General features: G+C 40.7%; 1 protein-coding gene across 1 annotated transcript in view; it reads right to left on the bottom strand.

Moving 5' to 3' along the window:
- Positions 1–23147, bottom strand: part of KCNT2 (potassium sodium-activated channel subfamily T member 2) — a 1660679-nt gene that overhangs the window by 376912 nt on the left and 1260620 nt on the right. The window contains exon 18 of the mRNA XM_078650345.1: positions 7099–7207. Coding sequence (XP_078506471.1) covers positions 7099–7207 — 109 coding nt within the window. The remainder of the gene's footprint in view (positions 1–7098; positions 7208–23147) is intronic.

The raw sequence follows: 23147 nt of genomic DNA, 5'->3' as shown, positions 1-23147 counted from the left end.
AGTGCTATATATATTTAATGTGACACATAATTGTAAAAACTTTGATGTACAAAGAGTCATCCCTGGAATCTTCCGCTTCAGGCTCGGTCCCCTCCCCAATCACAATACAGGATGGTTTTCAGATAATAGCAACGCTTCTGCTGTGACGGATCTCATCCAGTGTGGGCCTTGATCTACTATAACTCCTTTGAAGAGGGGTGATTCTTTACAGCTGTGGCCATAAACTACATCTGCAGGGCTAGCTGATACCCTAGGACCAGCCTGGACAATCGGACACAGAGGAAAAGGAGTGTCAGAGGGTGCGGTAGTGAATAGGGCGAAAGGGAGGTGTCGGGCGGGCACAGGGTGTGATTCTCAGGGAAGAGCAGCGCAGATGGGGGGAGGTTTATTACCCATGCATAAGACAGAGAGCGGGGGTGACCACTGCCTGGGGGAGATGCTTGCGAGGGTGGGGAGCCATGCTAAGGATCGACAGCGTGCACAGAGTGGGTCTGGTCAAGGCATCTAAAATGGCTGCCGTGCACGACAAAAGTGTGGCATTTGAAAAAAGACAAGAAGGCGCAGACAATGTTTTTCAACACTTCCTGATTTCCTTCGAATCGAACGTTAACAGACGTTGGGGCATATTACCAAAGTTAAGCGATATTTATCCCTAACGATGCTTAGCAACGATTTTTTTACCGTCAGAAATTATCGCAGATAAACCTTGCTATTATCAAGGTTTATCGGAAATACGATAAAAAACGACCGCAATGCATTAATATCGCTGAAAACTCAGCGATATTCATGCATTACCGAGCTAATGCTCTTAGCCATGTTATCCACCTCCCATTGGATAACATGGCTAAGAACTGCTCAGGGCAGGTGGTAGCTTTTGGAGATATTCGCGCTTATCTCGAATATTTCCAAAAGTTGATAATAGGAGATAGCGATGTTAGCGACTGTTTCTAGTCGCTAACATCTTGGCATGCCCACTTTGCATGTCATTAGTGATAAATATCACTCACATGCAAAGTGGGGCCCAAGATGGTCGCTATCTTCTACTAGCCGTCGCTAACTAGTGTTAGCAACAGCTAGGTAATACACATATAATTTTATCTCCGCGAAGCGGAGCGCTGTTACAGATATATATCTTGTTTTTGAACGTTAATTTCTCAAAATGCACTGAAGCACATATATTGAGACCTAGCAAAGGCACATCGGGCTACCAGTCCCTACAATTTTGCCAAGTTTCGTGCAAATCCATTCAGCTGTTCGATCCTACCGAGAGACAAGATGGCGGCCGCTACGGACTGTTTGGAATGTTTACAGACACCGGAGAGCCAATCAGCTTCGCTTCGCAAAGCTCCGTAACGCGAAAAGTACGCGAAGCGGTGCGGTGTTACAGATATATATCTTTTTTTGAACGTTAATTTCTCAAAATCCACTGGAGCACATATATTGAGATCTAGCAAAGGCACATCGGGCTACCAGTCCCTACAATTTTGCCAAGTTTCGTGCAAATCCATTCAGCTGTTCGATTATTATTATTTTTATTTTTTTTTGCCCCGCGGGGCCCTTTTAAAACCTCCACATCAAACCTAGGGGGTCAGCGACAATGTACTATGCCCCCTTATGGTCATTTGCCCCTTCGCTTTGGCCTCCTCTTGTCTCTCGATCCTACCGAGAGACAAGATGGCGGCCGCTACAGACTGTTTGGAATGTTGACAGACGCCGGAGAACCAATCAGCTTCGCTTCACAAAGCTCCGTTGCGCGAAAAGTACGCGTCCTGGGCCGCTGCCCAGTCCGCTGTTACAGATATATATCTTTTTTTAAACGTTAATTTCTCAAAATCCACTGGAGCACATATATTGAGACCTACAAAAGGCACATCGGGCTACCAGTCCCTACAATTTTGCCAAGTTTCGTGCAAATCCATTCAGCCGTTCGGGCTAAAAGTGAGGCCAACCGCCCTATGGAAATTAACATGGGAAAAACGCGTTTTGGGACCCCCCTTTTTTCTCGGCCCCCCCTTGACGAACCCCCCCAAAATTTTCAGGGGCTGCTCAGAAACAAAATGTGCCATTTTCCTGAAAATTTCAGCCAATTCCGTCCACAAACGCCAAAGTTATTAGACATAGAATTTTCAAAAAACCCATAGAGAAAAAATCCTAACTATATATACCTACTGGCGACCGCCAGTAGGTAATATATTTATATATATATTCATATATGTGTATGTGTGTACACATAAATCCCATTTACAACGTCAAAATCATGGAGGTCTTTCCTATAGATTCAATTTAAATCACTCCTAGGCATAATGGCGAATTGTTCAGGGAAATACTACCTGCTTTTCAGCCCATGGCCATTACTTTCTGTCAAGCTATCATGAGACTTCTCCAAGCCAAACACAGGTCACCTCATAAATATTCACGTATTTTGGGATTTTAACTTCTAATATAGCCCTATATTTGATCACATGGGATGAGTGCATCTCAATCCCAAAGCTCTGGAAGTGGTTGTTGGAAGTCTGATAAGGTGTAAACACAGTGAAAATAGAGGACCATGTCTACTTTACCAACAGTAAGCGGGTAGTCCATCCCTCAATGCCACTAATAATCATTGGACATATGTGATTAGTCTTAAGGAAGGAGAGGCCTGTTTGCAAAGCTAGGCTACTGGGGAAAGTAGCATCAAGGTTTTGAACCTCTAGACTTGGGACATTGAGTAGAGTCATGGGGAACCATCAAAATTTAAAAGCAAACTAGAGAAGTATTTATGAACAGGAAAGGGAAAGGGACATAGAAGAGGGGTAGTTTGAATAAAGCTGCATGCAAGGATTCATAGTGACCCGTGGTTCCAATTCCATCTTGAAACGAGGGCCCATATTAAAGTTTGGGTACACTGTCCCTATTTGCTCAAACAGAGATGGTGCACCATATTACTCATAATGAGCTGCCCCCATGGCAGACATGAACTCCCCGACCAAAAACAGAAACCCAGAAAACACTGACTGAGGAGGAGCAGGGAGACCGACAATTTTAAACAAGATCGCATTTAAACCTGAGGTCAACCCTGAGTTTAATAGTGCCGAGGATCACAGCATCACAGGCCCGGCTACAGCGATTCCAGAATTATCAGAAAATAGGTGATATCCAACACTGGAATTAAAATCGGTGGCTCCTCCCAGACAGGTTAAACGATTCAAGCAACTTAATACAGAAATTGAATGAACAATACCAGGCAGAAATATTGAGGCTGGTATTAGAGCAGTGCGTTAACGCCACATGAGGACGCGACACTGTGTAATGACTCTGAGTGAACCCAGATCCTTAAAACTTAAGAGAAACAGTCCTGAAGAAGGTGTTTATTATCATCACCGAAACGCTGCATCGACACTTGTTCTCTTGAACAATTTTAAAACATGGATGTGTAAATCTTTTGAAATACTTTGTATAACTATAGTGATGTACTGAAATTGATGTATGTATGTATTTTTTACTGTGTATGAATATACCTGCATGAAGCAGAATAAACATATATTTTTTTTAATATATTTTTTTTATTCATTTTTAAATTCATTTTTGTGAAGACTTGCTGTTTACTTGCATACCTTGTGTTCTGGTAATGGTGTTTATAATTTGCCAACAATAGTAAGTTAGGTATTGCATTGTCATTTCCCCTACATATGAGTAAGTTCATGATATTAGTGGTTGGTTGGTTACCCCAGAGAATAGGGTTATTCACAACTTCTATCTTGGAAGCATAGATTCTTCTGGACTAGAGTAGCTGTCCATTAGATATATGCGGTAGGGACAATCTAGATTTTACAGACATGAACTTGCACCTGCCATGGGGCAGCGTATTATTGAAAGGCTGTCTGGCTCTTTGAAGGAGCCAGTATCCCTTTCACTTTTCAAGTGGCATCTGACCTGCTTTAAAAGGAGAATAGTGTCCCCCCTGCAGGCAGGTGCGGGGAGTGACTAAACCTGCTTGAAGAGAATGTTTAGGGGGTCCATGGGACACTTTTCCCCCTGTCCCCGCTTTCCTCATTTTCATGGGGTACCCTCAGGTAGTGCACTGACTGTGGTCCATCACTTTATAGTGTACAGTCAGTTCTCCTTCTTACTATTTCTTTTCCGCTGCGCCTGCATGAATAACATGGTGTTTGTGCAGAGGCAAATGGTGACCCTCATTTGGATGGGGTCACACCCTCATGAAATTGAGAGAATGACCACTTAGGGTACGCTAGTGCTATATTTGCTTCAGCTCAATCTGTATTACAGAAGGGGCGGTGCACGCATCTGTGGCTTCTTCTCCAAATACCTGGGTGTGCAGAACAGGGCCGGTCCTAGGGTGGTGCGAATGGTGCGACTGGTGCCACTGCACCCTGCGCTGACTTTGGGAGACACCTTGTTTTCAAGTATATAATCATTTTAAAAGCACCTGCTTTTATGTTGCTTGCCCCCAGCAAGTGTCAGGCAGCAATTAAAAGCCAAGATGGCTCTAGTGATTAATGGAACTGCTGGAGAGCGGTCAGAGATTTGTCTAGTGGCAGTTTTGACTTATCTAAAGTAGCACAGGTAAGTTTAGTATGCCTTCTGCATTGCATGTGTACCAAGCAGATTACAATGGGTATATAATGTAGCCAGTTCAGTGGGTTACTGCTTTTATCAAAGAGATCCTTTTGTTACTTGCAAGTTTATAGGTTAAAACCCTAACATAGAACAGTTAGCTAATAACTGTCATCAAAGAGCTGCATGCAAACTGCAAAGTATAGGTTAGAGAGATATGCTTTTTTCCCCAGTCTTTCTTAATGATGTAAAAAGCGTTCATTTGGGTAGAAATTAATTCTTATTAGTATAGAGAATACTCCCAACCTTGTTGTTACATTTTAAATTATGAGTTTAGGTTTCTCCAGACCAAACAATCAAACTATACTGTTTACCACTATGCATGACATGTGACTCCTATACCTTGTAGCCCTCTGGATTATGTATCATTTCTTATACACTGATTTACACCTTTATGATTCATTGTCTCTGTGTAGTGTGTATGATGCTAAGTGCTCTGACATCCTACACTGGTATGAGTGGCACTATAAAACAAAAGAAATGCATGTGAGAGAAAGTGGTTATGGAGACTTAAGGACACTATTAAAGGGTGGTTGTGAGTTAATCTGCGGAGAAGGAGGTCATTGGGGGGCATGAACAAACATTGTCCCATGGGGCACCACCAGCACTAAATTCCGCTAAGTGCTTTATTTTTCCACCTCAACTCTCCACAAACCAAAAGTTGGCCCTAAAACACTGTGCAAGTTGTGTAATGTGTTTGTTTACTCTACCCAATTGTATGACATGCATATGATTATACATAAAACTAATTTATGTTTTTAAGCTGAATGCTTCTTCTTTTAACCCCTTGGCCGCGGCGGTAATTCCGCCACGGCGCTGGGGGTGAGGGGGGACACCCGGCGCCGCCATGATCGTGACAGAACCACTCCGTCACGAGCTACGGGCTCGCTGTGCTTGTGACGGAGTGGTTCCGTCATGGCCCCGTCCGCTCAATTGAACGTGGCGCGCAGGCGCCAAATTGATGCCGCACAGGCGCGGCGGCCGGGCCGTGATGGAACCACTCCGTCACCAGCACAGCACGTCCGTGGCTGGTGACGGAGTGGTTATGTCACCAGCACGCAAGGAGTTAAGGAGCCTTGGTAGTGAGGCCCTCATGGACCCACTTTGGGTCTACTTTTAGTTTCATATTTTACCCATTTTAGCAGACTTCGTCTTAGTCTGGTTACCTTTTACATATTTTATTTTCACAATATGATTCTAAGCAAAGTTGATCATGCTACTTGTTTTTAAAAAGCCTTTCCTGCTACTCTGTACTCTTTGTTCAAGGTGAGGAATATAGAACAAGATATCCTAGTGCTTGCATTGTCTGCTCGGAGATGGCTTCTAACGACTAGACACATCATTGCAACAGAGCCGTATCTCTAACGCACTAGTTTTATTATATAAACAGGGCATTCTCCATTTGTGGCTTAGAGGGAGCACTCCAGCCACAATGGTCCTAAGATAAATGCCATGTTTGACATGCAGCTCTGCTGATGCTGAACTTCCATGCTGATTCTGCTTTGAGGGATCGCCAATCCAACTCCAGACCAAGTCACTCTGGGGTCTCAGGCTATCCTAAGTAGTCGGGCAGAGGGTACACTCACCATGCTCCCAGAATAGGGGTGGTGTTAGGTAGGAATATAGATATATTTAAATAAGACTGCATGGTTATTCTGTTTCTTTTCACTATGTTCCTAATGCTGTTTCTTCTGCCTACTAATCGCAGCACACTCTTTCTATGCAAGATTACAATTGTTTAAATACATATATTAAACACTTTCTTTATGTTCTTCCTGTGTTTTACCACATTGCATTAGTAAGCAAAAAAGGGTAAGATCTGCTTCCATGATTGCCTTTTGGATCAGAGTGTCAAGTTTGAGGTTACGAAAATCACCTTTCTCCAGTGAATGGTTAGGGATTAGGGAGAGGCACTGTGAGCTTGCTAGGAATTGGGCGAACAGTTTCTGAATTGTATATGGACTCAGTTCCTGCATCCTGAAGTCTTGTTGTCGTAATACGCAGTACTACAATTTCTAGTGGGACCAGCATAACACCTGTCATTGATGGACACAGCTTAAGCATAGCTTTGCACAAAGTTTCAAAGAACTTGTGGTGTGTAGAGATACAAGCCCACTACACCAGGGTACCATAGAAGATGTGTAGAAATCTTTCAGAGTGCAATTTCTTAAACAAATACCACATCAATGCCTTATAATGTCAAGGGGATTACACTGTGAGGCGTTATTTTAATATACAAGTGATAGGATGAGGGTGCATGGATATCAAACGCTAGTGGAAAATTAAAAGTAGAATTGAACAATATTGTACATGATAATGTTTTGCGTGGAGGTCTTGTAAGAGAAACTCAGTTCAAACAATGTGACCTCTTCCTAACAATGATTTTGACAATCCCAAGGCAACCTCACTGTAAACATTTGAGCTGCTCCCACAATGACACACTTCTCCCAAAAGAAACAGCTTTGATAGTCATACACTTACAGTCCTCTTGAGGTATGGACCAGAAGGGTGATGAGAGTAGAAGTTGCAGGACAGATGCAGTTTAAGGCAAGCATGGCATACTTGAACTCCTCCTCGCACACAACATGATCTACACAAAACACAAACAAAACAATATTCAATGGAACAATTAAAAAATACATTTTATATTGTTAAGGACTGTTAAATCAAACGTGTGCTGATTGTTACTACTAAATTAAATATTCTTAACAATTGAAGTTTCTGGGCGTTTCTGAATTGGTGATTGATAGGAGGTTTCAAAGTGGAAAGGCAACAACGGTGAAATCTCTACCCCAAGTGTTAGGTCTTGTGTAGAGAATTTGTTAGCTTCCTGCCAGAGTCCATGTCATGAAACAATTTGTACAGGCTGTTAGTTCATCCCCTTACATGTATTACTTGTTGAAGGTGCCTATAATATTTTACGCAAACAAACTCTACAGCCATTTGGTGTTGGAACAGTCAGTCATGAAGAATATCATGTTACCTCTTCACAGCATTCAACCAATCTGTTAGATTATCAGATGTATGATTCTGCAATGAGAAGTACCTCATGGCAGAGAAGTCTATTTCTAACACTGTGACCCCCACTGTGCACAGCCCCTACTTGGGTATGAGAGTAGATTTTAGGTGTTAAAGCTGGAGATAATGCACAGTCTTTCTTTGTCTATGTTTGCAATAGGTCCACAATAAGGATTCTCAATCACTTCAATTCTTGAGATGTAATCTATTGGAGATGGGTACTGGCTAGTAATAGTAGCATGCAGAATGGCACCTGCAGGATACCAGATTGATAGTCTGATGGGGAGAGACCTCTGTCTCGATTTAAATTGCAGCTGAGCTCCAACACAGTCAATTTAGCACCTAGAAGTAAAAGCAGGCACTTGTTTAGAATCTCAGCTTATACTTGAAAGCTTGGCACAAGCAACAGGGCCTTCCTTATAGGAAGGTGCACGTGGTTAATTTAGAGCAACAAAAGTCACCACTTGTATTAAGAAATAAATATAATGAAAATGACAACTTAAAAATCAATTTTAATCACCCTTCCCATTGTCCCAAACGCTGGGCCACTGATAGCGATTTTGCACATCTCACCTGGTTATATCCTAGCGGTTATAGGACTTCTATTTTCTCCCTCCTCTCTTGACCCTGCAATGGTGTTGCCTGGGAACATAAATGGTCTCCCTAAATTCATCCGCAGATTTATTTCCACAGCACTCATACTGGCTAAATGGGAAATTGCCTTACACTGGGGCAGCAAGCAATCATCAACAGGCAAGGCCTGGCTTAAAATCTATGTCCTATTGTGAAAAAATTACCATTGACTATGTACAAAAACAGCCCCCCTACAGCTAGGCCGAGTGATATTTGGCAGTCCCTTCGCACATATCTGCTTTCATTGGAGTCAAGCAATTCAGATTAAGACTTCCACTCCACTATACACATCTTATATTGTATGTCACATATCAGTGAATGTCTCCTCCATGCTTCATTTAACATCAGTTCCATCATCCTGGGGGCAAATGTATATTTCCATATTTTGAAAAACAATAAGGACCCTCTAAATTGTGGCACATGTCACCCTATTTCTCTGATAAATTGTGATTCTAATTTCTCCTCCTGGGTTCTGTCTTCTTGACTCACAGCTGTGATAATCACATTAATAGATGCAACACAGATTCGTTCCTCCATGGTACAACACCGCTCATGTCAATTTTACCATCTTTGCTTGGGATGTGGCGAGGGAATTAAATGGTTACACCTGGATGATCCTGGTTAATGTTGAAAAAGCATTCAACAGAGTCTCCTGGTGGTACTTGTGGATGGTTATGTCAGGGATGGGACTGGGCCCAGACCTTGTAACAAGGAGCAGGCCCTATATTCATATTTGACAGCTAGAGAATTGACACATGGGAATGCTGTCTGAGTCTGTTCAGATAGGCGGGGAATGCAATATGGTTGTCCTCTTTTCCCGCTCTTATTTGCCTTATATCTGGAACCCTATATTTGGGTATTACAGATGACAACCGTAATTCCATTGTTGAGGTTGCTCAACCGAATGACCAAGATCCTAGCTTTTGCCAATGATATTTCTGTGCTTGCATCATCTCCGGTAACGGCATTGCCAGCAACAGACGATGCAGCTATGGCATCTGGGAAAGTCTCAGGCTACAAATTAAATATCCATAGAACGGATATCATCATCAATAAGGAATCTAATAAGAAGGACCCTAAGTAAGTGACTTCAGCGAAGTATTTGGGCATTCAATTATTGCTTAATATAGGAGCTATTGTAGCTTTAAATTATGAAACACTTTAAACTGAATCTCTTTCTTTATTTAGAAAATGACATAGGCCTCATCTTGGTCGCATTGGGAGAGGTAACATCATTAAGATGATTATATTGCCATGTTATTTGTATTTATTGAGGTCTATTCCTTTATACTTATGTAAGTGGTTTACAAAAAAATAAAGTTGAAATTAGGTGGCAAAAATTCATCTGGGCTTATAAAAAAAATGCCATCTGCTATCTTCAACTTTCTCATAGGGAGGTGGGTGGTTGCGCTCCCGTTCTTATTGAATTATTATTTGCCTGCTTTTATGTTTTGGCTTTCTACAGTGGTGGTCCAATAATGATTAAGCCAAATCTAGGACTGATTGATACAGCTTATTTCAAGCATACACGGTTTAAGACATTATCAGTCCATCATAAGGTTTGGCAGGTAGACGAGCGGCCTGTCACTACCCCAAGTTCATCCATATAGGTTGTTGGGTAACAATCCTAACCTACCACCTTCTTTCTAAGACAGCTTTTTGGTGTATAGCTAGCATTCAATGTTCGGGTCCAGAGATAACTTCTGGTCCACACGCTGGTGGCCAGAGGAAATGGGGACCCCCCCATCACCGGTCACAAAGGTGAAAAACCTGGGTGTACTGATGGATGACTCTCTATCCTTCAGGCCTCAAATAAATGCCCTTTCCTCAACCACCCACTATGTGCTAAAAACCATCCGGAAAGTCTTGCTGGTTCTACCGGATGAGCACAAGAAGACAGTGGTCACAGGTTTGGTGATGTCCCGATTGGACTACTGCAACAGCCTTCTGCTGAATGCGCAACAGGGGATTCTAAATAAACTCCAAATTCTGCAGAACGCAGCTGCCCGTCTGATTACAGGTACACCCAAACTCGCCTCGACTGCACGGGACTTGGTGAAGCTACACTGGCTACCAGTTTGTAAAAAAATAATCTTTAAATCATTGTGCGTGGTCTTCAAGGCACTGAATGGCCTTGGCCCCCACTGTATGACCCTGCTCTTCCACTGGTACATACCGGTAAGATCCCTTAGGTTAGCCGAGCAGGGGCTGGTAGTAGTCCGAAGAGTCAGGAAAGCTCGTTGGGGGGGTAGGAGCTTCTCCTTGGGCGCTGCGAAAGCATGGAACGCAATGCCGCTAAACCTCAGACAGATGCATGACCTTCTATCATTCAGGAGAGCTTTAAAGACCTGGCTTTTTACACACTAATTTCTCAGCTCTCACACACTAATATCAGTCAGTCAGCGCCAGGACACCTCCGGGTAACAGCACGCTCTAAAAATGTGAAAAAATAAAATAAATAAATAATAGAACCTTCCTATATTTTCAGGATATGACAAGGGATTACAGGCTCCCCAAAATTGGGGCATTCTGTTACCTATACCATGAACAACATTGAAGTCCTCGAGAGTTTCATAAAGATCAAGAAACGTGGCTTCATAGATTCTTTATATTTGATTTGGGGCATCAGAGGAATGTGAGTGATATATTTGAGGTACTTGCTGCCAAGTGGTCTCGTAGCATGCAGTGCAATGTGTCTGAGTCAGAGATACGGTGCATCAATATGTTGGCTCAAAAAACCTTGAATGTCTTCTTTTAAGATCTTAAATGATTTGCACTTTACACCTTTCAACCTATACAAATGGGGTCTGTGGGAAGCATCAGTTTGCTTTCATGTTGATGAACCTGGGGGCGATGCTGTACATATTTTTGCAATGTGTGGTACAATCATAGTTTTGGCAAAAAGTAAATCAACTTTGTAAGATGAATATTATCCCAAATACCAAAACTATTTTGTTTACAGTGACTTCTGCTAGATTAGCAATTGTTCATGCCTGGTAGCAAAAGGAGGCTCCGGATTCTTTGTCTTGGTGCCTGGAGTTTATATTTCTTGGAGCTTGCAACAGTTGAAAAACATCCCTGTTATTACAAGCCCAGAAGAATATGGAAACCAGTTAAGAGGGTTTATTGGATCTTTTACCTGAATGTGACATCACAATATGAAATAATGGATGGATGTCATTACAACGCGGGCTTTACACCGCGCTACCATTACGACGCAGCAATCACAATGCAAGTCGTCACAACGACTTGCGCTGGAGGCGCTGGATTTAGGAATAGTATAATTTACTATTCCAACTCCAGCCCAAGTAACAGTAGGGAAGGTGTTGGAATAGTAAATCATGCTATTCCTTAGTATATAGCGCCATCCAGCGCAAGTCGTTGTAACAACTTGCATTGTGATTGCTGCGTCGTAATGGAAGTGGGGTGTAAAGACCGCATTGTAATGGCTGTTCACCGGCATAATAGCATAGATTTTCTTTTTGTTTCTATTTTGCAATTCTATCTCTTTATGACTTACTGTACCTATATATGTTTGATGGTTCTTTCTTGATTAATATTTGTTCTTATGATTTGATATCATGCCTTTCCTGAAAGTGTTATGTTATTTTGAGACTTTGATGAGCTATATCTTCTCAATTAAAAAACCCCAAATAAACACAAAGCACTTAAAAAATTATAATTAGTGATGAAGTAATTGTATTTAGAAAAACAGTTATTCCTATAGCTTTAATAGCTGTGTGCTTCCTTCTGCTATTAAGGAGACTGAGGCCGTGTTCACAGGAGAATCTCAGTGTAAAGTGTTGTTTCAGGTACCCCTGGGATGTTTGATAAAGAGATTATAGTATACTGGATTTACCCCTCTACAGCAGTAGCATCATTGTAGGACAGTTTTTCTTCTTTCATACTGCTGCGTTGAAAAGGTTTTTTATGCTTGCATGCCAAAATGTTAATTGTATATCAGTAAGTTTTTAACTTATGTCTGAAATTCTTTAGACTGCAAATAATGTATAATTAAAGCATGTTGAAAATGCAAGAAATTAAATCATTAAAATGTGTTTTCTCCATCACTTCAGAGATGACTACCATGATTATCAAAAGGGTGAGCCGTGTAAAAACTGTTATTCGACTTTTGGATGCCATTAAACAACGTTGGCTTAAAAAACTTCTGCAGATCTAGATCCAATCTGAATGGAGTATATTGTCATTGTGGCTGTTTGTAAGATGAAGTCTGGGATTGGCCTGGTCGGGTTACTTGATATGACAACAACTGACTCTGTAAACATTCCCCTTACAATGAAAATGGCATGGTACATTCTGGCCGAAAGACATATTGATGCAGGAATTGATGCAAGGTTCTGGTCACAGGAGAAGAGTTCAAGCACAGTGACTGTAGAACACACATTTTATATTTATGTATTTAGTTTATTGTTGTGTATTACCTCATTTTAGACTTGAGAGTGGACATATCAGGTAGGACCTCTAAAGGGGTGATGATGGTGCCTTTAGTTGAAAGGACAGAACCAGTGCTTGTCTTCCAGTTATAGAACATCGGAAAGTCCGTCTGCACCCGTCCGCACACAGACGGCTCCAGGGGGCAGGGCCCCTGCCTCTCACACCCCCAGTCCCACATCATGAAGCCGCCTGCTGTCAAAAAGCTGACATACTCGCGTATGGAGCTATGGAGCTAAACCGCCCCATGAGAGATGTCTGTTGTCACAAATACCAGCATGCTACACTGTAGGTCAACCCTAATTCACCCCGCCAATAATCAATGCCTTCTATTAAACTGTCGGTCCTTGCCCAAACATAAAAATGAAATAGCGGATTTAATACTGAAACACCAACCTGCTGCATTCTTCCTCACGGAAACATGGCTCTCAGAAACGTCAGCCCCCGATGTACTTGACACAGTCCCCACTAATAACGCCATTCTAAGACTTGACCACCCCCTGCACAGGGGAAGAGGTCTGGCGATAATTTTCATGCGCTACCTTCAATGGAAGCTGCAACCACTAAGTATCGCTAATTCTGAAACAGCCCTCTTTAGTCTCGCCCTGAGCAATCAGCTTACACTAACAGGTTTTTTAATGTATCACCTCCAGGCCCAGCTGCCACATTTGTAAAACCTCCAATGGATGTCATCCTGGACAATGCAGTCCGATATGCTAACTTTTTAGTACTAGGAGATCTTAACATCCATGTAGACAATGAGTCCTGTCCCATTGCTAAAGACTTTGTGGAAGACCTCGGCCTTCTCCAACTCACCCAAATGGTTTTAGCACCTACTCATGCTTTAGGCCACATACTGGACCCAATTTTTGCTAATTCCCATGCCTTAATGGGGGAAGCAGCCACACCAGTAGCTTGGTCAGACCACTACCTGATCCCATTTGGAATCTCGGAGCCTCCCCAACCAGTGATACAACACCAAAAATGCTATTTGCGTAAATGGGCCTGCATTAGCCCCACATAATTTCCAGCTGTCTTACACCAAAATGCTCCCTCACTTGTAACCTGTCCATTCTCTGCCAATGCCCAACTAAAGGGTTGGATCAACCAAGTCCTAGATACCCTAGCCCCGCGGATATCTGCTACCAGCAGGTGGACAAACCCCTCCGCGCCATCGTTTTCTGGGGCCATTCAGGAAATAAAAAATTCTGTAAAAGGCTCAAATGCACGTGGCATAAAGATTATGATGAGCACCACAAAACGCTTTACCTTGAGGCCTTAAAAGAGTATCAAAAGGACCTCAGGCATGCTCGGAAAAACTTCTATGCTCAAAAAATTGTGCAATACAGAAACTCGTCCAGGGAGCTCTTCCAGATGATTACATTTATAACCTCTTTAGAGCGCACAGCGACGTCTATTCCATCATCAATTCGTCTCTGCAATCAGATTGCACAAGCCTTTATTGATAAGATTAACACCATCAACTCCTTGTTCCTGAAGAGTGCTAGGACTTTCAGAACGACAAACCCTGCCTGTATTCCCGCAGATGCTCCAGACATGCTCCTCAATCTAAGACCGATCTCGGAGGATGAAACCAACAGCCTAATGCTGAAAGTCAAATCTGAACCCCTGCTAGATCCCGTGCCCCCATCAATCTTAGTACAGGGTAGAGAAGTCATTGCAGCAGTTCTCACAGAACTTCTAAACCTATCTTTTCGCTTAGGTTTAGTTCCCATGGAGTGGAAACATGCTATGGTGATTACATTAACAAACAAGCACTCCTTAGACCCTTCATTGTCGGAAAGTCTCATATCTATTTCACTACTGCCTTTCTTTGCAAAAATTGCAAAGAAATGGGTGAACTAGCAACTTGTGTAGTTTGTGGAGGAGAGAGATCTCCTTCACGAGATGTAATCGGGTTGCAGATCATCCTTTAGTACAAAGTCGGCTCTGTTACACGCAACTGAATCTATCCGCAAAATAGCTGACGAGGGCCACACTACTGCTCTAATCCTGCTCGACCTGAGTGCCGCCTTTGACACGGTTTCTCATGGTCTATTACTAGATAAGTTATACCATGCAGGGGTGGGGGGTTCTGCCCTGGGCTGGCTAGCCAACTTCTTGGAGGACCGCACCTTCCAAATCACCCTTCAATCTTTTGCTTATTCCAAGCAACAGTTGAAAAATGGGGGTCCATCAAGGATCAGCTTTGAGTTCGACCATGTTCATGCCTCTACAAGCGTCCGCTTGCGGACCTCTTGGTAAAGTATGGAGTGCAGACTGTGTTATACTCGGACAACATGCAGTTGATCATTACCATGGCCCAGGATAATGGCCAAGCGGCAGAGGACTTCAATCTATGCTTCACCGACTGGGCTAACTGGATGACAAATAGCTGCCTTAGATTAAATGCTGTGCTGTGGGGAGAGAGATTATGCTCCACTCCAAGTCGCAAAAAAAAGTATATATATAATCCTTTTTGTAGTTCCACATCAAGTTTTCTCCATTTAAGTCCATATTCACCCTCATTGTACTCCAAAATCTTTTTGCTTTTCTTTTAATCCACATATACGGTGTCGTGCATTTTGAATGCTTTCCATATTCAAGATGTGCCCATCTGGACCTCTCCAAGAACACATTCAAAATTTTTTTGATTCGTTCAAGACAGCATTTCTTTATTAAAACCCAAACCCATTTCAGGCTTATGCAAGCCCTTCGTCAGGGATAACTGCAAATGCACAATTTTAGAAAAAAATACATCATTACTACATTGTCCTTTGTATGACATATAAAGATTCATCATGTTTTCATTATTGCATTTATAAAATTGTGCAAACACAAAACCCCTTCCCTAAATGTATAACTGAGCCAAAATAACTTCATCTCCTCAGTTATACATTTAGGGAAGAAGTTTTGTGTTTGCACGTTTTTTTAAATTTAAATTAATATTTATGCATCTATTTCTTTTTTTATTATATTTGGTTGTTTTTCTTTTCTTTAATTGTTAGCTTTTAACAATCTAAATTTGTGTTAATGTAAACATTATTTCTACATGCATAAAAAATGTAATCAATATTTTTGTAGCACAATATCTTTGTGGTCAAACTTCTGACATACTTTGGCTACTCATTAACATGGAAGGAAAAATTTATAAACAGCAGAAGTAGAAACACTGATACTTTTATTTAGATTAAGGTAATGCTATCCTGCACCTTATCAGCATGGATAGTACATGATCAACGGCTCAGGCAGCCGACTCTCCTCTCCACTGAAGATGAGGTGGTCAGATTACCATCTTCTGTTTACCACGTATCTGGTAGGTGTACAATGAAGGAGGGTAGGGATGGAGCTCAAGTAGAAGAATCAATTGGTATATTTTCTGTGGCATGTTTGTTGATGCGTCCATGAATCTTAGTGGAATGGGATGTTTAACCCTTGTTAAAATCGTATAGAACTATTTCAACCTTTTCCCTTTAGGAAGTTGAAAAAATGAGGAGCATTACAATGAAAAACAATAATTAATTGCTAATTAAGTACCAAAATACATTAACTATTTTGCTGTAAATTAATACATGTTTTAATACACTATGAATCAATTTAGTAAACCTAAATCATCAAAAATGAATTATTAACATTTTCAAATATGTGTTGCACAACGCTTAGGTTTATCAATTTTATAACTATGTCAGATTAGGCAGAGGTAAGAAAATGCCTGCTGAAGTCAATCCAAGGGTTAGTGTATTTAAAATGTATTTTCAAAAGTTAAACGTTAAGTTAAGAATTTAGAAGACTTAAGGTTTTTGAACAATTATTTAAATGCCAATACTTCACATATAATTCACGGCTCAGTTTCTAGTCTTTCCCTCATTGCTTAATTAAATACTGAGACATCTTCAACTTTTTACTTCCGAATATTTATTTCTCTGTGCAATAAACACTGAATAAGTCCCCTTGTCTGTCTCTGCCCATGACCTTACCCTAGGCAGAAGGTCTGTGTAAAACATGTACTCTGTGGAGGTAACCATGGTGCGACCAATTTAAAAATGCAGTTGTTCCATAATGTATTTATATTTATCAACATACTTATCCTAGAACTTTGAAGCAGTCGTATACAAATATCCACTCTGCCCAGTTGCATCCAACCTTTACCATACAGAGTTCCTCTGATACCCCAACATCCAAAGACATGCTCTCACAATATTTGGTTAGGGCGATATCCGTGCCATGAGATTTTGAACAGCTCTCCCAAGATTTGAGGGGATTGAAGAGATTTTCGTTTTTCTTCTCAATCTCATACGTTGTCTCATATCATGGCTTCTCAATCTCTCTCATACATTGTCCCTCATATCAGTGCTTTCTTGGTTACTTCAGTATCTTTATTACATGTCTCTTCCCCCTTCACCTAACTCATACTCTATCTATCTCTACCTCTTTCCTCTTCTGTTTAGTATAATTCGGTCCCTCTCTTTGTTTGGCTAAGCTTTGGGAAATGTTGTCCCTGACCTAACTATCAAAGTAATAAATAGATCAATGTATGCCCTCACATACAGACCACAGAGCAATATAGCAAAATAAACATGCAATTAAATTGTTAGCTCAAATTCTAAGGAAAATCTAGAATTGAAAATAATAAGATTGTATAATAAGATATGTTTTGAGAACATGGGTGACTTGTACATGTGTGATTTGAACAGCATGGAACAGCATATGTCTGCACAACTCGAGATGTAAAACTTTTCATTAACAAAAGCCAGGATATGGGATTACTAAACAATGAAATAAATCAGTGCAAGGCGCACAACGTGAGAGTTAGACAATCTAAAGCAGTGTATTTAAATTCGACGTGCGTTTTTGTAGGCACTACTTGTGTTATACATGAAAAATATGCAATGTTGAAAAAAAAAGTCTTTGTCTTTAAATGTTTCAGATGGCCGTAGCTAATATTGATTCCAAAAGAGTGAAACTTAAAAAACTAGGCTGCCATGATCTCAAGTCTTCACAATAAGTCTTGAACGAATTGTTTCCTTCTCAACTGAAACAAATGTTTAATTTGAAGTAGGAAGTAATGTCCATCAGATGTTATTGACACCTGATTCTGCTTAGTGGGAAAATGAGAATGAAAAATCAACAGAAAAAGATTTTTAAAAAAAGAAGTTGTTCCCAGACATTCCACAGCAATGAGAACACCTGCATTGGCAAATGTGGAGTCTGCATCTCTTATCGCATAAAGGCAGGAAATGTAACTAGCTGAAATACTCACTTAGCTGCTTACTTCAGACCTCTTTCGGGTAAAAGAGCCACCGTCACCTAAGCTGACATATTAATACGTCAGTTCAATTCCACCAAAGTGCACGTAATGCAAAAGAATTGAAGGTTAGAAATTGAGGGTCCTCACTGTCTAATGGTCTTTTCGAGAAATGTGCGCGTCACTCGGGTCATTTTTTAAAATTTTATCAATAGAAGTAGAGGCAGGCCAAAAAAACACACTTATGGCAATGAAAAGAGCAAGAGGTATAAAAGGAAGCATGTTCAATGATAGAGGAAGTGTGTTTGTAGAGCAGACCAAACCATGTGTAAGCGCATCTCTTTCCAGAGAGAGAACAAGCAATGAAAGAGGTGTTAGCTTCTTGACAGAGACGTTATAAAGTGCGGGCAAAGTGGATAATTGCCCAGAGGCGCACCTTCCAAGGGGCCACTGGGAATGTGAGCTTGTTCTTTATTTTCTATTTCTCTGTCTCAACCATTAACAGATAATTCAATATTTGCTGACAACATGAGAATTGAATTAGCAGAAAAAGGGTAACAAATTTCAGAGTTGTTCTGAACAAGGGCCACCAAAATATTTATTGCACAAGGCCTCCAGAATACTTTAGATGACACGGCTGTTTGAGACAGGAAGGCTGGAAACATCCTGAGCACAAATAAGAGCAGGTTGATTTAAATGGCTGGCCAACATAAGGAAAGGCAAAATAATTTGATAAAGACCAGCCTGAGAGGAACCAAGAATTTCCTGAGCCCGAGACTAAATGCAGCCAGGATGGAGTGGCTGAGGTGGGAACACTCATATCTAGAAAGAGTGCTTCAGGTAATTATATTAAAGAAAGAATCATGCAGAAATGAATCCCCTTACTTCTAATTAATTTCATATTGATGGTTTCGCCGGAATTGATGTGTGGTTCAGAATGGGAGTATCAGCACTTTTGCTAAAAATGAAGCACTACATTCAGAACTGGGAAATATATGAGGGAGTCATAACTGGCCTGCACAATATTTTGATTGGCAGACCTTCAACTGGTACAGACAATTTTTACAGACCATTTTACAGAAGGACAGCATCACCAACCAGAAAATTGTAAAAGTATGTGGAATTTTTTGTCGCATTGACATGAATTCCAGTTAGCCTACCTTGTACTTATATACCACACTGACATATGAGGGGGTGAATGAATATGAAGTGTGCATTAACAAAGTGGTATAGTTACCATAATTACATGCCATAAAGCCACCTTACTCTGAATCCCTATGAATGGGTGTTGGAAATTGGGTTACTGGTTTGGGCGGATACTCTCTAGCAGCTACGACAATTCTTGTCAGGCTGAAACACAAGCAAATCCCAAACTAATCTGTGCTCAACCATCTGGTAGCTTCATACAAAAGCAGTCAGGCTTACGTTAGATCCAATGTGTAAAGTATTTATGCAGCACTTTAAACAGTAGGAAAGGGGGCGTGGTCTGGCCACGCAGGGAGATGGCCGCCTGAAGGACGAGCTCCGCCGCAGGAAGGGCCCCTGACGGGATTTCCTCACTTACATGCAATCTTGGAGCTTATTACTGCCCAGCTGTGGTCGGAAGGCATGCAGACAGGTTTGGCCGAGTTTCCTGTTGGCTGACGATGGCGGTTTTCTGATGCTGAACATCGGTGAGGTGACCACACGGCTCTGCTCTGCACCTCGCTTCACTTTCAGCACATCGCTCCAGACGGCGCCTTCTTTTCCTCACAAGGCCGCGCCTTCTTTGGCGTCAGAAACAGCGAGCGTCACCTCACTCGAACCGCACCTCCTTCTGGTACTGAAACAGGGCCTCCTAAATAATTTCAGTTTGGCTGTAGGGAAGGCAGCACTTATAATGTTTGAATCGCATTCCTCAGACAGCACCCTCTTGTCTGACACAAAAAATTTTCCTCATTTTCTGCAGCTAGGGCGCTTCTCATCTCTCTGCAGTTTTAAGAGGCTTCTTCTGCTCAACGAGACTGCGCTTCCTGTTACTATTATAGTGACATATTTATGAATTGCAGACGCTGTGCCTTTTGTCTCAAATGCGTTTAAACCTTTTATTGTTGCATATTGTTGTCTTTTGTGGGAATTGACAACACAACATAACTTATTTTCTCTTTGCATTTATTATTAAGGAGAGTTTCCTCACAGTCCTCAGCATATGCTTAACTTGAACTTGTCTTCTATTTGACTGTAAATCTCTACAGTATACTCATACATGACATTATTTATAAGTTTGTTAATTGAGGAGGAGACAAACAACGTTTAACACTTTAGCGGTATTACATTTTAATTTCTCCTCAGCATGTATGCAACTTCTCACACATTCCTAGTATACTGTTGGTACCTCTCATGAAATCTTTTCCTTGCCTCCACATATGCTCTTTATGACAAACTTAGTTTGCGCTGCTAATATACATGACGTGTTACTAATCTCTGCATTTAGCTGCCAACTGTGATACTATTATACAATTGCTTCACGTCACAAAACAACATCTCTACGCTACTTTAAAGAGTCTATGAAATGTAACATACAAATGTCTACTAATAAGCACGGAAGCAAAATTCCTAAACAACCTCTCTTCGCAGAAGTTCTGAAACAATCTTATGCCAAGCCAACGAAAGAGAATGCATCCTCCTCAACCAATTTGCCTCAAGCTTCGCCCTCTCCTACTGAACAGGCACCAACGGAGACCATGCAACGTATATTGCACAAAATTTCTGGGGTCAGCCGTCGACTAGAAGGCATGGATGTCCCAATCACATCTTTGGCTGAAAAGACTAAGTCAATTAGATCAGACATCGCAAACTTTCATACCAGATTTGAAAGTCTTGACTCTAAAATACTGGTAATGGAAAATCGCCTTGATTCAGTTCAAAACACAGACCAAGATCTTCTCTTTCTCCACACCAAAATCATAGACTTAGAAGATCGCAGTAGAAGAGATAACGTCCGCTTCTTTGGATTTCCGGAAAATATCGAAGGCCAAAATACCGGAATATTTCTTTGTGGTATCCTTCCAAACCTGACTGGCATCTCCTTCACTCGACCTCTTGAAATTCAACGGGCTCTCAGAATTGGCCCTCCACGTAAAGACCCTGCAGCTCATCCGAGACCGATTATTGCCTGTTTTCTTCGTCATGAGCAAGCAAGACAATTACTGACTGCAGCTCGCTCACAAGGCTCCTTTTTCTTTAAGGGTCATACCATTCACATGTCAGCTGATTTTTCTAAGGAAACAAATGAAAGACAGAAGGCATTTCTTTCCATGCAACCTCAATTACGACAGCTAGACATCAAGTATGGTCTGTTTAAACCTGCGCGCTTCCGTATTACCAGAAATGGAGATACTAAGGACTTTTATTATCCTGAAAATCTACAGAAATTTCTAGATGGTATCAAACCTCAAAACATGGAAACGCAATCCTCACACCATGACCAGTTTCAACCATCTTCTTTCTTTTCCTCGCAACTGCCGGAGCACAGTCGACGAACCTTTAGTAACTTTAGGCATCGTGGTAGAGATTTGGATAGAGCCAATCATTCCCAAGAAGATAAAAACTCAGCTTTACAATCTGTTTCTACTCTTACAAAAGAACCGCATAGAGACAAATAAAGATCACCTCTTAAAAGTGCTTCAGATGCAGACTGAACAATTTACTGTTATTCAATTGCCTATCTATATGCCTAGATATAGTTAATAATATATCTTGTATTTACTCTAGGTCTCTATTCATTAATACTAATGCTAGAATTAATTTGTTTGCCTCTCCATGTTATTATATACACTTATACATTATTAGATGAATTATAGTCAATATTACTCTTCTGATGTAAAATGTTCAACTTCCTGTTATTCAATTGTTTCTTATATGCTTAGATATAGTTAATAGCAAACCTCATACTTATTCTTCGTCCTCATTTACTATTATTATTACTAGAATTAATTTATTTACTCTCTATTTGTCCAAATTCTATATTTATGCATGCTTTTCCATCATATTATTGTACATTATCTTACCTTTAATTGTAGTATACTATTTCAATATATATTTCTTTATTTATATCTCGGATCTTAACTACTAATATGTTCCACACCCTTTTAAACCCTTTTAATTGCTAGTCCCCACATTATGAGTAATTCAATTTCATTATACGCCAATGATATTTGAACCCTTTTAATCCTGCCATCATATATTGTATTCTCCACCTTTTATATTCTTATCATTTTTATTTTCATAAGGTTTTCATTTGTTGCTATCAATATTACAAGCTATGCCATGCTACTATAGAACATGTTCTAATATAGTCCTTTTAATATTTGATTGCTTGATTACTAGTTATTAAATTCTCATTCTTGTTTTTACTCACTCTTCTACCATCTTCTAATGTATACATGTATCCTTACCAACATGTCTTCATGGGCTCCCTACCTTACACTATCACCTGCCCTGCTAATTTCTAATTTCTTCTTTTCTTTGATGGGGTCCTGTCCCGCAGTGGTGCTCTAGTGCGCCCAGATCTCCGGTTCACAGTCTAGGAACCCCAGCTCTCTTTGTACCCTCTTCTCCCATTTAACTCTTATAATTCCCTTATTTCCTCCCTTCCTCTTCCTCTTTTTCTACTCCAAAAATAAACAACATACTACTGCATTATTTCTACTTTATTATCAGCCTAAATCTATTTTGTTTGATATTCTTTATCTATCTCTATACAGGATTCCTTTTTCTTTTCTTATGTTTTCTTTTCCTTCTTTCTTGCATTTCTAACCTATACGTTTTTGATACTGCACCTTCTTTTTGTTTCTTAATAGCCAGAGTAACCTTCCTCCCATCTGCCCTATTCCCTTTCCTTTTTTCATTCTTTTATTATTGTATGTTTATCATATTAACTATTAATATATTTTGAATATATCCCATCATGACTACTACTCATCCTCTATCTGTTATTACATGGAATGTGCATGGTCTTACACATTACATTAAAAAGAAGAAGGTCCTTACTTATTTGCAGTGCAAGCATGTGGACATAGCTTTATTGCAAGAAACACACCTTGATGAGATTGAATTTAACAAACTTAGTAGAGATAGGGTCGGGAAGGTCATTCATAGCAGCATTCACAAAAATGACTCTACCAATGCTAATCCTATCCGT

The sequence above is a fragment of the Lissotriton helveticus genome, chromosome 1_1 (genome assembly GCF_964261635.1).
Source record: "Lissotriton helveticus chromosome 1_1, aLisHel1.1, whole genome shotgun sequence".
NCBI classification, from domain to species: Eukaryota; Metazoa; Chordata; class Amphibia; order Caudata; family Salamandridae; genus Lissotriton; species Lissotriton helveticus.
This window is presented reverse-complemented; position numbering and strand designations above follow the sequence as displayed.